At 44.2% G+C, this 16,255-nt stretch overlaps 1 protein-coding gene across 3 annotated transcripts in view; it reads left to right on the forward strand.

Annotated features, from left to right (window-relative positions):
• The window catches only part of hip1 (huntingtin interacting protein 1), a 51,302-nt gene extending 35,752 nt beyond the window's left edge, over nt 1-15,550 (forward strand). For all 3 annotated transcript variants that reach the window (XM_026191274.1, XM_026191275.1, XM_026191276.1), the window contains 14 exons: nt 326-520; nt 656-803; nt 915-1,001; nt 1,150-1,257; nt 8,555-8,691; nt 8,791-8,901; nt 9,062-9,120; nt 10,733-10,826; nt 10,928-11,028; nt 11,837-11,942; nt 12,061-12,184; nt 12,275-12,336; nt 13,080-13,197; nt 13,288-15,550. In XM_026191274.1, coding sequence (XP_026047059.1) covers nt 326-520; nt 656-803; nt 915-1,001; nt 1,150-1,257; nt 8,555-8,691; nt 8,791-8,901; nt 9,062-9,120; nt 10,733-10,826; nt 10,928-11,028; nt 11,837-11,942; nt 12,061-12,184; nt 12,275-12,336; nt 13,080-13,197; nt 13,288-13,298 — 1,461 coding nt within the window. In that variant the 3' untranslated portion in view covers nt 13,299-15,550. The remainder of the gene's footprint in view (nt 1-325; nt 521-655; nt 804-914; nt 1,002-1,149; nt 1,258-8,554; nt 8,692-8,790; nt 8,902-9,061; nt 9,121-10,732; nt 10,827-10,927; nt 11,029-11,836; nt 11,943-12,060; nt 12,185-12,274; nt 12,337-13,079; nt 13,198-13,287) is intronic.
• The last annotated feature ends 705 nt before the right edge of the window (nt 15,551-16,255 follow it).

Genomic DNA, 16,255 nt, shown 5'->3' on the forward strand with positions numbered 1-16,255 from the left:
AAGGGCAGGCACTCGGCTCAAGTTCCACTGCTCTCCTCCAAAGACAGGAGGATGTAGCTACATTACAAAACCACAAATTCCCAGAGTTCCTTTATTTAAAGGTCAACCCCAAAGCTCTGGGGTCTGAGACAACATGGTTATTGTGGTTAAAGATGAAGTGGGGTTTTTTTGTGTGTGTGTTTGGGTTTTTATAGTGAGGTCAGAGCTCTTCCTGATCCCGACAGCTGTGAATTATCCTGACCATCCAAATCGTTTCCTTCTGTTGTTCTTCTCACTTCATTGTTTTTGTTTCGTAATCCCTCCATGTTTTATTTCCTCGACACAGTCGAGCGAGGTGCTCGGCACTCAGCTGGCAGCGTTGGAGTCGGAGAAAGCCGAGCTGGTCCAGTCGTTGTCGAAGGTGGAGGCGGAGCTTGCGGCCCGGGGGGAGGAGCTAGAGCGGGTCCAAAGCTCGCTGGTGACTGAAAGAGAGAGCAGGGTGAAGAGTGCTGAAACCCTGCAGAACCAACTCAATGAGAAGGTGATGAATTCAAACATCTCCCCTTGTAAACTTCTTAATTTTAGTCACTTTAAATCGAGCACGTGGGAGACGCGAGCGGCTCTGAGTGTGCAGATTGCGATGTTTGTAAGTTTGACTGTGTGCGTTTGTCCACAGGAGAGCAGGGAGCAGGCGTTAGAGAGCCAGCTGGCAGCGGCTCGTTGGGCCAGCCTGCAGGGCGCCGTGGAGGAGGCGGAGAAGATCATCCAGGACAGTCTGGCTCAGATAGACGACCCGGCGCACATCAGCTGCACCAGCTCGGCAGGTCAGAATCTGACGTGTGGATTCTGTGCAGTGCAACTGTGAACATCACCTCTTTGTGTAGCAGCGTGTTCGTGTGCATGCGCTCATCAAGTGTGTCGCTCCATCTCTGCAGACTACCTTGCATCCAGGTGTCAAGCCTCCTTAGAGTGTATGGAGAGATTAAATTCTACCAGAGTGGCCTTCCTGGCTGACAACACGGGTGAGACGAAACAGAATGTGAAAGAAAAAAATTAGTTATTTGTTTGTAATTTGTTATCTTTTAAAATCACGCTGTGTTAATGCTGTTAAATAAAGCTGATGAATATTTGTGATAATTTTTACTTTCTTTTTTCTGCTGTTTTGTGCAGGTGTGTCTGAGCTGGTGCGTGCAGTGACCCAGTCTGGCCACCTGGTGGGCGACACCATAGTTCAGGGTAGTGCCACCTCCCACATGGTGCCTGTGGAGCAGGCTGACGGTAAGATTGTTCTCTGTGAGAGGTACAGAGAGATGATTTCAGTTTATGGAGATTTTCATTTCCTTACTTATCTGAACTGTTCTGATCCTTACACTCACTGGTCACTTTATTACGTACACCTTGCTAATACTGGGTTGGACCTGTTTTTTGCTTCAAAACAGCCTTAATTCCTCATGGCATGCTTTAAATAAGGTGCAGAAAACAACCTACAGAGATTTGACATGACAGCATCATACAGCTGCTGCAGATTTGTGAATCTCTCGTTCCACCACATCCCAAAGGTGCTGTATTGGATGGAGGTCTGTTGACTGTAGAGGTCATCTGAGTACAGTGAAGTCACTGTCTGCTTAGTGATGTGAAATCATCATCAAATCTAATTAAAAGCCAATCTAAATAAATGAGCCATAAGCTGCTTTATAAAGAATAAATACATTCAAGGCGACGTAATGATGGAGGGAGAGCATTCCACAACCTGGGGGCCACTGCTCTAAAAAAAATCTCCTCTGGTCTGAAAACGTGTTTGTGGAACTACCAACAGCCTTTGATTAGATGATCTCAGGCTGCGAGAGGGAGCGTGGGGTTCTAAAAAATCAGAAATGTAGAAAGGGGCATCACAATTCAAAGCTTTAAAAGTCAGTACCAAGATTTTAAAATGAATTCTAAAATGTACTGGAAACCAGTGTAATGAACATAAAACTGGTGTAACGTGCTCTCTTTTTCGTGTCTTAGTTAAAAACCTTGCAGCAGCATTCTGGACTAACTGGAGACAGTCAAGATTCCAATAAGCCAGAGGACTAATGGCTCAGAAGGCCCAAATGAAGCTAGTAATGTCCAAATATCTAGCCTATATTAGTTAATATTCATTAACCTATGTAAAGAGCACTTTTGCTCTGTTTCAGGTAAAGTGTAAATCTGCACCATTTTCTATTCGTCTTTTTTCTGCTGCAGCAATCAAAGTTTGATTTATTAATGACAAACCAGTGGTAGAAGCATAATAACATCAAGAAAACTGGACAGTTAAAGGATTTTTTCTTTATACATTAAAAAAATTAATTGTTTGATGATCTGAAATGTTTAAGTGTGACAAACAAATACAAAAAAATGATTTTTCACACCATTGTCATATAAAAATGACTCACTTCCTTCATTCTGTTCATTGACCCCATTGTGAACCACTAAAATGTTTTATAGTATGTAGTATATACATATATATATGTATGTAATATATATTTATTTTATTTATTAATTTTTGGGTTTGTTTTGTTTTTTGCACTAAATTAGACAACATCAAAATAGCGTTGACATTTTTGTTATTTGTGTTTTGTAATCTTTATAAAAACCTAGAAAAAAACACCTCTTAATCTTTGGTATATGGCGAGGTGCTGTGGACATCCAAGTTTGTGACTGTGTCGATTTTTCAAATCAATACCATGGTTGCATCTACTGAAAATCTCTGTGAAGCTTAAATCTCAGTGACCTTGACTTCAAGGTCAGAGGTCAACTTTTCTGAAAATTGGAGGCGTTTCACATTTATAACACAGGTATGTCTACTAGGAGGCTGAAGGGTAGCTCTATATATTTATAAACAATCAAAAACAACAATTTATTTCCAATTTGTATGGAATTTATTTCTGTAAACATGGTGTTTTAGGTCGGATTAAGGGACTGATGTGATGGTAAGGTGTCCGCTGCTCTGCTTTGAATATTGGAATTGCTAGTTCCCCTAGAGTTTTGGCCACCCCAGCAATCAGAAGATTCCCTATGAGCAAGCATTTAGCGACAGTGGGAAGGAAAAACTCCCTTTAAAAAGGAAGAAACCTTCGACAGAACCAGGCTCAGGAAGGGACAGCCCTCTGTCACGACTGGTTGGGGTGGGGGGAGTGAAAATTAAAAAAAAAGCCAAAGTGATAATTATTGGAGCAGCTTAATTAATATTTCCAGTGTAATTTGCTGTTAATATCCTTTTCCAACCCCAGTTTGTGTTTTTATCACTTTGGTCCAGGGTGGAAGATGCCATGCTGGAGATTGACTCTGTATGGTCTTTCAATGTTGATACTTGGGAACCTGTTGGAGAGGCCAGGGCTGAAAAAGGGATGCCGTAGAACCTGAGAGGGTGTTATCCACTGGTGTGCATCCAAGGCCAACATCTCTTTAATTAGGCTGACAAATAAGCGTTGGCCATCTTCGGGTCCTCGTCTAAACATCATTATTTGTTCGAGGTCATCCAGACGTTTAAGTTTTATGTATCTTGTCTCCAAAGATTCATATCCTGTCTCATATTTAAATTGTTGGGCGGTCTTAAATGTCCAGCGCTGTTGGTTGTAGTTGTAGTTGTCTTTTGTGAAATAGTCTTCAGTGTACACGCCAGGATCGAGAACATGATCTGGTGGCTGACCCTGAGTCTCTATGATGAATTTCAAAACATCATATTTTTTTCCAGGGTAGTGGCACGCCTGTACCGAGCTCCACAGCCACCAGCCCCAGAGACCACATGTCACATGCTTCATTATAAGGAAGGCCAAGCATAACCTCAGGTGCACTATAACCAACTGTCCCCACACGGTCACCAGGCATCACTGCAGACGCAGGACATGCGAAGCCAAAGTCTATAAGTCTGACTTTGACTGGAGACTCATAGCGATTTACAACCATGATGTTTCCAGGTTTGAGGTCAGCGTGCACTATTCCCAAAGAACCCAGGTGGGACAGAGCATTTGTGAGTTGACCTAAAATTGGCCTGACTTCGCTTATGGGGAGACACCGGTTATTCGGGTCCCCTATGTAGTCCACAGGCATTGATCTAGGAGTTCAAATTTCAGGCAAACCCGCTCTCTGTCAAGGAAAAAGCCGTTCCATTTAACAATGTTGGCGGCATCTGGATCCAACCTTCTCAGCTGCTCCAGGATGAAAATTTCCTTTTTTGCCTGTTGCAGAATATCAGTGCGGTTCTTGTTCACCTTAATAGCCACAGCTTGGTTGGTTTTGGTATCACGGCATTTGGCTACAATACCAAAGCCCCCTTCTCCGAGGAAAGCCTCTACCTTGTAGTGGTTTCCCAAAATGCTCCCTTCAGCTATTTCAAGCTCATCTGAGCTGAAGGATGGGCTGGCTGACGTGTGTACGAATACTTGCTGAAAATTCAACCGAGTTTTGGAAACTGCAGTTGATTTTCTCTGATCTCTTGCATTTCAAGTTTGAAGGGTGCTGAAAGACCACAGGGTTTTGTGGTCTTTCGGCACTAATGTCAATGCAAGGGGAACTCTTAGGGTTGAAAAAGGGATGCCGGAGAACCTCCGACGGTGTTATGCGCTGGTGTGCATCCAAGGCCAACATTTGTTTAATTAAGCTTACAAACAAACTTTGGCCATTTTCAGGTCCTCTTCTAAACATCATAACTTGTTCGAGGTCATCGAGACGCGTCAGTTTGATGTATCTTGTCTCCAGGGACTCATATCCTGTCTCGTACTGAAATTGCTGGTCAGTCTTAAATGTCCAGCGCTGTTGGTTGTCGTTGTCTTCAATGAAATAGTCTTCAGTGTACACGCCAGAGTCTAGAACATGATCTGGTGGCTGACCCTGAGTCTCTATGATGAATTTCAAAACATCATAGTCTTCATTTCCAGGGTAGAGTGGCACGCCTGTACAGGCTCCACAGCCACCAGCCCCAGAGACCACATGTCACTTGCTTCATTGTAAGGAAGGCCAAGCATAACTTCAGGTGCACTATAACCAACCGTCTCCACACGGTCACCAGGCATCACTGCAGACGCAGGACATGCGAGGCCAAAGTCTATAAGTTTGACGTTGATGGGAGACTCATGGCGGTTTACAACCATGATGTTGGATGCAGAGGATAAGATCCAAGAAAAGATTTACTTATCTGTCAGCTCATCAGCGAGCAGCCGCAGAATCACAGGTGCAGCTTGGCAGGGGATGGAGAGTGAAGACAAAATCAACAATGACTTATGGCAAAGAGACAGTCTCAATGTTATTCTTTATTTTTTCTCAGTGTCTTCTTGGGGGTATGTGTATATGTGTACGTGATATTAAATGAATGTTTAAGTGCAGGACACTGGGTATACCGTATTTTTCGGGCCGAAAGGCTCACTGTCGATAACGGGCCTGTTTTCATACATAAGGTGCATTAAGCGAAACAAAACAGTCAGATAAGTCAAACTTTACTCTACTCAATATTCTTGCTTCCTCTTTTCCGTACCATTGATTCATTAATGTTGAATTCTCTCGCAGCTGCTCCAACTTCTATCGAGTGGGAAAAAGTTAGCGTTCATCCACTGGTTTCACTGTGCTAATCTTATGGTAACATAGCTGTGTCGCTAGCGATCACGTAGCACATCATTATATACCAGCTAGCCCAACTTCAGTAACCCTACAGAAGTCATTGCTGTTTAGTTTTCGGCCTTCATTTATGTTAGAAGTGGTAGCAGAGCTGTACGTTTTAATTTGTTCAGAAATCTCCCAGAACATGCTACATCAATGAAGTTAGCTCGCTAGAAACTAGCGAGCTAACTTCATGCTAACTGTTTGATATTTCTCCTTCCACAACACTGACACTGAAAAGCTGTGTGAAAATGGATCTAGCTAGTGACAGCTGCCCTCTCCTCTTAGCCACAGCTTACTTCTTTACCCAGTTCTTCATGTTGACCATGTCTGCACACATAAGTCCATTGATGATTTAGATATGCGTTAACTTGCGCTTTTGAACAGCTGTACCTAATAAAGTGACCATTAAGTGTATGTCTGTTTATCGTGTGGCGGGACACTCACATTGCAGTCGCAAATAGTTCTTTAGTCGTGTTTTAAATACAGAATGTGAGCCAAAACAGGCCAGAATAGAACAAAAGTGCTGACTTCATGCAGATGTAATGTTTTCGCCCTCGGGGAGATGGCAAGTCTAAACATGCCCAAATATAATAGAGTTCTGGCCAGCACTTATTTTACTGCAACAAAAGAAAAAAACAAAACCTAAACACTGGGTCAAAACCACAGGCTGCAGAGGCTAAGGATCAATGAGGAGCACTTAGCTTTGACTCGGTGTGTGTGCTTCCATACATTGCCTGTGGAGCCTGTTTACAGTTTAGAGCAGGGGTGTCGAACGTACGGCCCGCGGGCCGGATCAGGCCCGCAAACGGGTTTAATCTGGCCCATGAGATGATTTTGTAAAGTAGAAAAATGAGCATCAATTTTTCAATAAAGAAACTGCTGTTCCAATTGTGTCCCTTGGATGGCGCAATAGCAATTGTGAGCTACTTTGTTTTGCCCACGAAATTTAAACCTGATGTGCTTTGGCACCCTCATTGCCCCAATATGTCTCTGTCAAAAAAGAGAAAAGTGGATGCAGAGTGTTCCAAGAAAAATGGTCATCCTCCTATTTGTTCACGGAAGTGAATGGGAAAGCTGTATGTTTGGTGTGTTCCCAGCATGGTGCAGTGCTGAAAGAATATAACCTCCGTCGCCACTATGTGAGTCTTCATGCCGACAAATATGACAACTTTCAAGGGCAGCGGAGAAGAGAGAAGGTGAATGAACTGTTGGCGGGTCTGAAGAAACAGCAGTCTGTGTTTACTCACAGACATCAGTGATGCTGCAGTGAAAGCTAGCTACCTCATTGCTCATTGCGCTGGACAGGGTCGGAGTGGACTGGTCCCGCGCTGTCAGCCTGGCTACAGATGGTGCGCCCTCAACGATCGGGAAGAAATAATGGATTGGATTTATATAGCGCTTTTCAAGGCAGGCGTTGTAAAAAAAGTTCAGAGATAAAGTGCAATCTGCAAATGGAGGACGTGATTTTTGGACTTTTCACTGTATTTTGCACCAGGAGGCTTTGTGTTGCAAGTCACTGAAAATGGATAACGTCATGAAGGTGGTCATCCAAACTGTTAATTTCATCCGATCCAGAAGCCTCAATCACCGTCAGTTTGACAGTCTTCTCAGAGAGAAAGACCACATCTATGGCCTGCCATACCACACTGAGGTAAGATGGTTGAGCCGAGGTGCTGTGCTGAGGCGTTTCTTTGATTTACGAGGAGAAATTGTTGTTAAACGGTTTATGGAAGAAAAGGGCAAACCAGTGTTAGAATTTCATTCCGCAGAATGGATGCAGGACCTTGCATTTATGGTGGATGTTACAGAGCACCTGAATAACTTGAACAAACAGCTGCAAGGACGCAACAAAGTTGTCACGCAGTATTATGACAGCATGCGTTCTTTCAAGTTGAAGCTGTTATTGTGGGAGACGCAGCTCACTTCCCCTGTCTGAAAAATGTGTGCACGATGTGGCAGATATGAAGCGGTTTAAAGATAAAATAACGGGACTGTTACTAGTTTGAGCAACGATTTCAGATTTTTGGTGAACTGGAGAAAGACTTCAAAGTTTTTTGCTCGCCGTTCACCGTGAATCCCTTTGATCTGCCCGTCCGGATCCAACTTGAAATAATAGACTTGCAGTGTGACTCGGATTTGAAGGGCAAATTTGCCGCAGGTGGCTTGAACACATTCTATCAGGATCTCTTGCCAGGTTACCCCAACTTGACAGCCCTCGCTGCAAAACTGTTGTGTATCTTTGTGAGCAAGTTTTCTCTGTAAAGAGCACATCCTGAAGTTAGCTGACGCTCAGGATGTGAAGCCTGATATTGATGAGCTGGTGAAAGCTAAAAGATGCCAGGTATCAGGAGTCAAATAAACTATGCAACCCCACTGAAAGTGCTGCATGAGACTCCCTGATGTAGTTCTGTGATCTGTGATATACGTCTGTGAATCACTGAGGCACTGTGTGTTTGTGTGTTCTTTGTCCTCAGAATTTTCAAATAACTTGATGTTTTATGATTATTAGCTATGTTGTGCCTGTACTATTTTGAACATACTGTCCACAGGCTCTAGATTTATTTTTATGTTGATCGTATTAAAACAAAGAAAACAATCTGAAGTTGTTGTTTTTAAGTTATATATACAATGATTTTACCAGTCCGGCCCACTTGAGAATAGACTTTTCTCCATGTGGCCCCTGAACTAAAATGAGTTTGACACCCCTGGTTTAGAGCAAATCATCTGGCTGTCAGGTGCTGCAGAGTTATATTTTGGCTTCCTCCTGTCAGAGTGTTCGTCTGCAGCGGTTGACACGTCTGAGGAGATATCGGTTTAATTAACACTCCAGCTTCAGCTGCTTGTGGCACAGTCATATCCCAGAGTTCAGAGTATAAATCTGGTAGCTCAAACACTTAGTGTGTGTGTTTGTGGATTTATAACCCGTGCATCCTTCCTGCCCCTTTTTGTGTGTCAGCCCTGTCAGAGAGTGTGAAGGTGTGCGGGGCTGAAGCTTTGGCTCTGCTGGGACTGATGAAGCAGCAGGACGGCCTCGCTGCAGCGGACAGCGGCAAGCTGAAGGCAGCTCTGGAGGCCGTCCTGGCCACGGCAGAGGTGGGTAGAGATAAAGAGTCGCTCTGTCTCCGCAGCCGCTTTGTGATACGATGGCTAATTTCTCCCTTAATGTGAATACTTGACTTTCCGCTGTTTCAGAAATTGCGTCCTCAGGGTTTGGAGCTGCAGCAGGGGGAGCTGGGAGACCTCGTGGAGCAGGAAATGGCTGCCACTTCTGCCGCTGTGGAATCAGCCGCTGCCAGGATAGAGGTGCATAAGTGTGTTTGGGAGGGGTGTTTAACTTTGGTCATCAGGCACCAGGTGTTTGTGCGAGTGTCCAGTGTGAAAACATTGTCCCCTGTTTGACTTTGCAGCAGTATTAACCTCTCACTCTTCTCCCCCCCTTATGCTCCTCTGTGCGCGCCAACAGGAAATGCTCAACAATTCTCGAGCAGTTGATACAGGAATCAAGATGGAGGTCAACGAGAGGTAATGCTCAGATTAGGACTTGTTTTTTTTGGAGGGGGGGCACCGCACGGAAGCTGAGCAGATTATCTTTTTCCTATAACATCATTTTTAGTTAAATGTGGGTTTCCAAAGATAACTGACTGTCTGGCTTTTAAAGCAGCTGCAACCGTGAGCCTTTCTACACTCATGCAACAGCGTAAAACTCGGACGAGCGGACATTCAGCGACCTTTAAATGAGTTCAGAGTCATGTAATGTCCTCGCTCTAACCAGGCAGCACCCTCCTCCTAAAGCAAACAGTCACACAGTGCACTGAAGCTCTGATATAGACCTGCCAAACATAGCACAGACAACAACACCACATTTTACCTCTAATTAGAAACAAACTTCAACCTCAAGCTTTTTAACTTCCGGTGGTTTTGTTTTGGTTTCTCTTTCCTGCACAGCAGCAAAATGCTTTTGAACTTTAGAAGAAGTTGAGTCATCTCCAAAAACTAACTCAGCATCTTCTTCAACAACAAGAAGCTCTCCACAAACCTTCACCAAAGCAGTGTTTACCTTCAAGGGAATAGTGCTGTAAATAACTAGAAGTCACTATATAACATGATACTACAGTATATTTCCTGAAAATACTTTCTTTATAGATATAACACATTTTGATGGAGAGGTCAGAGGTCAAATGTGACACAATACGTTGACGATACACCCCACACTTGTAAGAATCATAGTTTCTAAATTGGAGGCTTTTTGTTAATTTTCCACCAATAAATGTTTAAGTGAACTTTGAAGATGTGAGCTAAATTTTAATGGATTGTTAACATGACCTCACTCTACACCACTACAAAGTGTCAGAATGACACACACGCATACAAACATTACCAAAAATGTGCAAATGTTGTGTTTTTTGGTGGCGTTTTGCCTCCTTGGCAGAGGCGAGTGTTCCTAAGAGAGCGGCGAACTCCTCCATCTCATTTTGAATAAATAACACAGACACAAGCCTGCAGGTATCTGTTTGTATTCTGATGGGCGCAATCTGAGGAAATGAAGCGGGAAAGGAAAGGGAGATGGTTTTCATCAACCGCGAGATGTCGGATAGTCACCTGCTGAGTGCTGATGTGTGAAGAGTTTCATAAATTCAACCACAAAACCAGGGCAAAGCTTGACATTTGAAGCCAGCCTGACACTTGTCTTCAATGCAGTATTCTGTCTTTTCAGCCTCATTAAATAAACGTCGGCCGTTTGTCGGACCCACAATAAAAAAAGATCGGGTTGATTAGGTTTCTCTGGTATTCATCCAGGCTGTGTATTAACTCTGTGTGCAAATTAAGCTAATTAAACTTTCTCTTAACTCTCAGGGTGACTTAATTATTCATGTAAAAAAGGAAAAAAGTGTTTAATCTGTAGCTGCTGTGGGAGATGATCATGCAGAGGAACAAACAGCCACTACAGCTGTAACCAAAACAAAACACACAAACTGCACTGAGGATTTGGGTCAGTGGTGCATCAGTCGTGCATTAGCTATCGCTACAAGCTGCGTTCAAGATATCTGCAGGTACAGCTTCTGAGCTACATCAGGCTTGCTTGAGCTGGAGAGCTGCAGGCAGTGATTGTCTTCTGCTCTGTCGCCCTCTGCAGGATCTTGGCCTCCTGCACAGAGCTCATGCAGGCCATCAAGGAGCTTATTTTGTCTTCCAAAGATCTGCAAAGGGACATCGTGGAGAGTGGAAGGGTGAGTCACACTGCAGCTTTATGTTACTGGTATTTTAGCATAGTTTAAATAAACTCAATATCTAACATCTAATTTAAACATGTTTGGTGTTTGTCCACCAGGGGGCAGCCTCCATGAAGGAATTTTATGCCAAGAACTCACGCTGGACCGAGGGCCTGATCTCTGCCTCCAAAGCGGTGGGATGGGGCGCTACAGTCATGGTGTAAGTAGCCTTCCTCTCCTCTGTGAGTCTTCCTCACAGCAAAGTATTAAAGTGCTTGAAGGCTGAGTGCTTGCTGTGGGAAAGTTGTTGATGATGATGATGATGAGCAAAGAGGAGACTTTTTTTTTTTTTAGAAGAAGATTGATAAAGCGAACACTTTAAGGCTTGTGAGGTTATTTACAAAGTTTTAGTTTCTTCTGAGCGTGATCCCCAGGAGCTCTGGCTAGTGACAGGGAAGATGACATCGCAGATGCAGACTGCTTCCTCTGAAGCGTTCCTGGGCGCACTTAGAGATGGGATTAGGTCAGGCAGTCGTTCAAAGCAGAAAAGGAGCAAAGTGAAATTGTTCAGGCATCCAAGCAACCTCCTAGATGTGGCGTTGGTACAGACTCTGTTAGCTGAGTCAGTGTTCCCCAGGATGAGCTGCGCTCTCTGCTTAAAGTGCTGTATTTTCAACAAGTGGAATTGCCAAATACAAGAAACCAGTAAAACTATATTTAAAAAAACCTTTGAATTTCAACCACAGGTGGACAAACTTAACAGTTTTGTTCATGTCCTGTAGTAATGATGGCTGTTATCTAATGTTATGTAAATGTTATGCTATAAACACTTACCCTGATGTGGGGTATAGTTTATGTTTTAAGGAGTCGTTTTCGTTGTTTCTATGTGTGCTTTGGTTTAAGATGCTAGCCGCGTTAACACTATAAAAATCTCCAGTGTATAAAAACTCTGTTTCCACTTCCTTTCTAGCTTTAAATTAAAATCAGAGCTTCCCTTGAGTTTGTTTTGCACTGTGTTGTTGTTGCAGGGATGCTGCTGACCTGGTGGTTCAGGGCAAAGGGAAGTTTGAGGAGCTGATGGTGTGCTCACATGAAATTGCTGCCAGCACAGCACAGCTCGTGGCTGCTTCCAAGGTGAGCAAAGAAGTTGAGCTTTTTTGAGAAAGCTGAAAACGTTACTTTAGCAGTTAACTCTAGGGAAAGATGTTAAAGATTTCACGTCTCTCGCATTATTGCTGCTCTCCTTCTGCAGGTAAAAGCAGACAAAGACAGCACCAAGCTGCACCGCCTGCAGCAGGCGTCCCGCGGCGTCACACAGGCCACCGCGGCCGTCGTGGCCTCCACTAAGTCTGGGAAGTCCCAGATTGAAGAGACAGGTGAGTTTTAGTTTCCTATTTCCTGCTACCTTAAAAAAGAAAGGAAAAAAAACCAAACAACCACAAAATATTTATGCCGGTCTTTTCTAGACACTATGGACTTCTCCAGCATGACTCTCACCCAGATCAAGCGACAGGAGATGGATGCACAGGTGAGCGAGCAGCCGACAGTCTTAATTAAATCAGGAGGTGACCGTAACTTCATCCGAGAAGCTTTTCACAAGGTGCCTTTCATTGGACGTGGAGTAAAAATAGTCTCTCCCTTTTGGCCCCAAAATAATCACAAAGTCTTATTTTTAACGAGCGAGCCGCTCGGGTAGGCGTGCCGATCCGAGACTCTGAAGGTTCGTTTTTCATCGTGAGTGAAGCCAAGGTTCATGTGAACACTTGAGTCTGTGTTGTGGCTTTGCTTCACCCACACTGAAAGAAAAACACGGGAAGCTCTGAACCTTCTCTCACACACACAGACACACACACACAGCTCATTGTTGGAAACGCACACAGGGCTCCTATTTTAAGATGTGTGTTTTAGTTTAAGTCAGAGCTGTTTAAACAACAGCTTTCATCTGGTTGTTTAGAAGGTTTTCTCTCACTCACACACAAACACACGAGCCTGACATAATTCAGCCTGGATGACAGTTGGATTTTCCGTGTTTGAGAAAAGTTAAACAGCTGTATCTGTATCACACCGTGACACCCATAAACCCACGCTGGCAGCTGTGGCTGCGTTACGTACAGTTTTAAATGTAATAAATCATCAGCTGTTGCTCGATGAAAGGTCGTCTTCTCCCTTGTTTGTTCAGCTTCGAGCCGATCTGTTTATAGTTTTTCGTTTTCCAGGATTTGAGAGGGGAAAGTGATTAACAGTCCTGTGAACGTGTCGGCGTCTCCACAGGTCCTGGTTCTGGAGCTGGAGACCCGTCTGCAGAAGGAGCGAGAGCGTCTCGGCGAGCTGAGGAAGAAGCATTACGAACTGGCCGGCGTAGCAGAAGGCTGGGGCGAGGATGAAGAGGGTGGGCACCTGCGTTACAATTTATGCACGGTTTTAAAAAAACCGTAGCAACAAAAACACTTAAAATCTGTCTCCTCCTCGTCCTCCACAGGCACAGGCTGATCCCCGCCACCGGTGTCGTCACCCCACTCCTCCTCAACCCAGAAGACCGGCTTCTGTCTGCCTCTTTCTATTTATAGACACACTTTTCAGCCTTTCTTCTCCCTTGTTATTTTTTTAATTATTATTTGTTTGTCTGTTATCCAAGCCAAATGAAAAGGTGCTTCTTTTCTAAACCCGCTTCTCCACCCATGTCCCGAAGCTTCCATAAAGGACAGCACCAAGGGCTCAGCAACAGCGGAGGATGGGTGGGGGTGTTAGTGGTATCGGAGGGACGAACACGTGCACACGAGGAACGGTGTGAAAGACGACCCACAGCCCGGCTTCGCGGCCTTCCCCCCCGCTCCTCCTCCTGGACTGTGTTGGGAAAACTCAGCGGCGAGGTCTCTTATTGTCGTTTCCCTCCTCGCTGCACAAGTTCTACTCGTCATCCCGGGACGCACCGCACAAAGGCCGAACTCTGAGGAGCAGGACGGAGGGGGGAGATGAGTCCACCCAGCCCACATTCGTGTCTCCGTAACATAGACGGCGTGCTCTCCCATTTAAAAACAGATGTTTTTGTCCTGCGCGTGAAACCGCGGGAGCCCGAGACGCTTCTTTTTTTCTCACTGTGAGTTCTCACCTTATTGAGTCCGCTTCGCTGGACTTTCTGCCTTTCACCTCCTCACCATTGTAACGACCATGACTGTTAACTTAAACACCGACCCCTCCCACACACACAGACACACCCCTGATTTTTGGTCTTTATTTTAATAAGCGCTCAAATAGAACGGTCCATGTGCAGGAGGGTTGGGTTGCAAAGTAGCACACACACACACACACACACACGGTCCCTGTGAACTACCTCATGCTACATCATTGGAGGTAGCCGTGCATCAGGGGAAGGTTTAGATGAGCAGGTTTGCTGAAAACACTAATAACATGGGTCTGATTTTTCAGATTTTCCTTCTTATACTGGTTAAACTGGGGAACAGGGTAGCGAGAGGCAGCCCTCTTTATTATCGTTATTTTTTTTAAATATAGAGCTCGTTCTGATGTCTTTTTCTCTTCATCAAAACACAAGTTTTGCTCCTCGGTTCAGTAAAGACAGAGACCCTCCTCTGCTGTCTCGTCACAAGCTTAGCCCAATAAATCAGCAGGAGAAGAAATATCCATGAGAACTTTGACCTTTCTTGAAGTCAGACTTAAACGAGGACTCGAGGCCATTCCCGCTGCACAAACCTTTAGATCGGCCCGGTTTGATCACGTGACCCAGCCTCTCGCCACGCACAGCGGGGGACCGACTGCCGTTATTTTCCCTGAATTCCTTCTCTGAGTGACAGAGGGATCACGGGGTCTGGGACGAAAGCAAACTGCAGTGTTTTTTCAATAGCTTCCTAAAGACCAAGTAGCTGTGGACATAAACTACAAGCCTCCTGTTGTTGGAAATAATATTTTGCTTGCTTTTAAGGATTCGGTTTAACTTAAACAAAACAGTTAGTTTCCTAACTTCCTGCTGAACCCGACGCGCTGCCGTTTGGCTCTGGACTCTGAAACCTGAGACGAGCAGGCGTTTATCTTCAACCCTCAACACGTTACTTACCTTCTTTCTATTCGATGACCCGCGGTTGGTGGTGGTGGGGGTTTGTCTCTCTGTGTCTTAACGTACTTTAGTTTTGGACGCTCCGCTTCAGCTGCATATCTCTAAAAGGTTGTGACACTGGGTAATTTAACAGCTGCTGGTCGAATAGTATTTGCCAATAATAATAAGAAGTATTATCTGCAGTGCTATTGAGTCCAGGTCTTTTTGTACTAAATGATTTTTAGCTGTAGTCTGTCACTTCTTCCACATCTGGACAACACATCTGGTAGCTGACTTCAGTAGAAGAAGAAAACCTCCATAAAAGAAAGGAGCATTTTCTTTGTATGGATTTTTTTTTTCCAAGTGTCTTGAAAGACTGGATTGCACCTCGAGTGATATTTTGGGTTTTATTTTATTTTATTTTATTTTTGCCCAAATTACCTTTTTATTAACCTCTCTCTCCCTCTTTGGCTCTCTCTCTGGTTCATGTCTGTTTAGTCCTACCAGCTCAGCCAGCCTTTCAAACTGCCTCACACTGTAGTCAGAGAGAAACAGATACTCACATAGCAACATTGAAATATGTCTTTGTATAATATACTAAAACTATGTTGGTGGGTTTGTTTTTATTTTTTCAGTTTTTAAAAATAAATATTTCAGCTCATTAATACAGACCATGGCGTGACTGCGTCTCCTTCTTTCCCTCGTTGGATCTTAGTTCTGGGGAACAAACCAAAGCCTGTAAAGAGCACAGTTTTGAGAAATGTTAGTATTCTTGGAAGACGTCAACATTGCACAACAGTCACTGATTGATAAATTACTTTAGTCTTTGCTCCGTTAATCCTTTTACCTGATAACGCGGTGGTCGCTGGGCAGATTTTGAGGATTTCCAAGAAATAAGTGAATAGCTGGTGGAGATGACGTGCAGACAAGTGCAAACAATGGCATCCTTATGTGCATGAGAGCGCAGTGGTGGGAGGGTGCAGCGGGTGTAGGCTCAATAACCATCTTTTACAGAAGCAATAACCCCTTCATGTGCGTTGGATCAGATTTGAAATCCTAATGCAGCTAATTGATTTTTCTTTTTCAGGAGCAGGGGTTGGGTTGGACTGTTTTCCAGTAAAAGGATTGACTCGAGTATTTTTTAAAGTGCTTTGTTGGCACTCACCTTTGCCTAGATTTTCTGGCCAATGAAAGACAAAAGAGGAAAAACTGCTAATGAATCAGCCTGAGCCACACCCTCCCCCACCGCACCGAGATATGGTTGGAGGCGCTGCGGGACTTGTGAGTAAATGAATCGGTGTAATCTAAAACCACTGTGCTGAGATTACATAAATCCCCAATCTGGGCTGCTCCAGGATCAAACGTGTCTCCTCATAAGAGCCTTAAATGCTCCTAACTG

This window comes from Astatotilapia calliptera, chromosome 14 (assembly GCF_900246225.1).
Source record: "Astatotilapia calliptera chromosome 14, fAstCal1.2, whole genome shotgun sequence".
NCBI lineage: Eukaryota > Metazoa > Chordata > Actinopteri > Cichliformes > Cichlidae > Astatotilapia > Astatotilapia calliptera.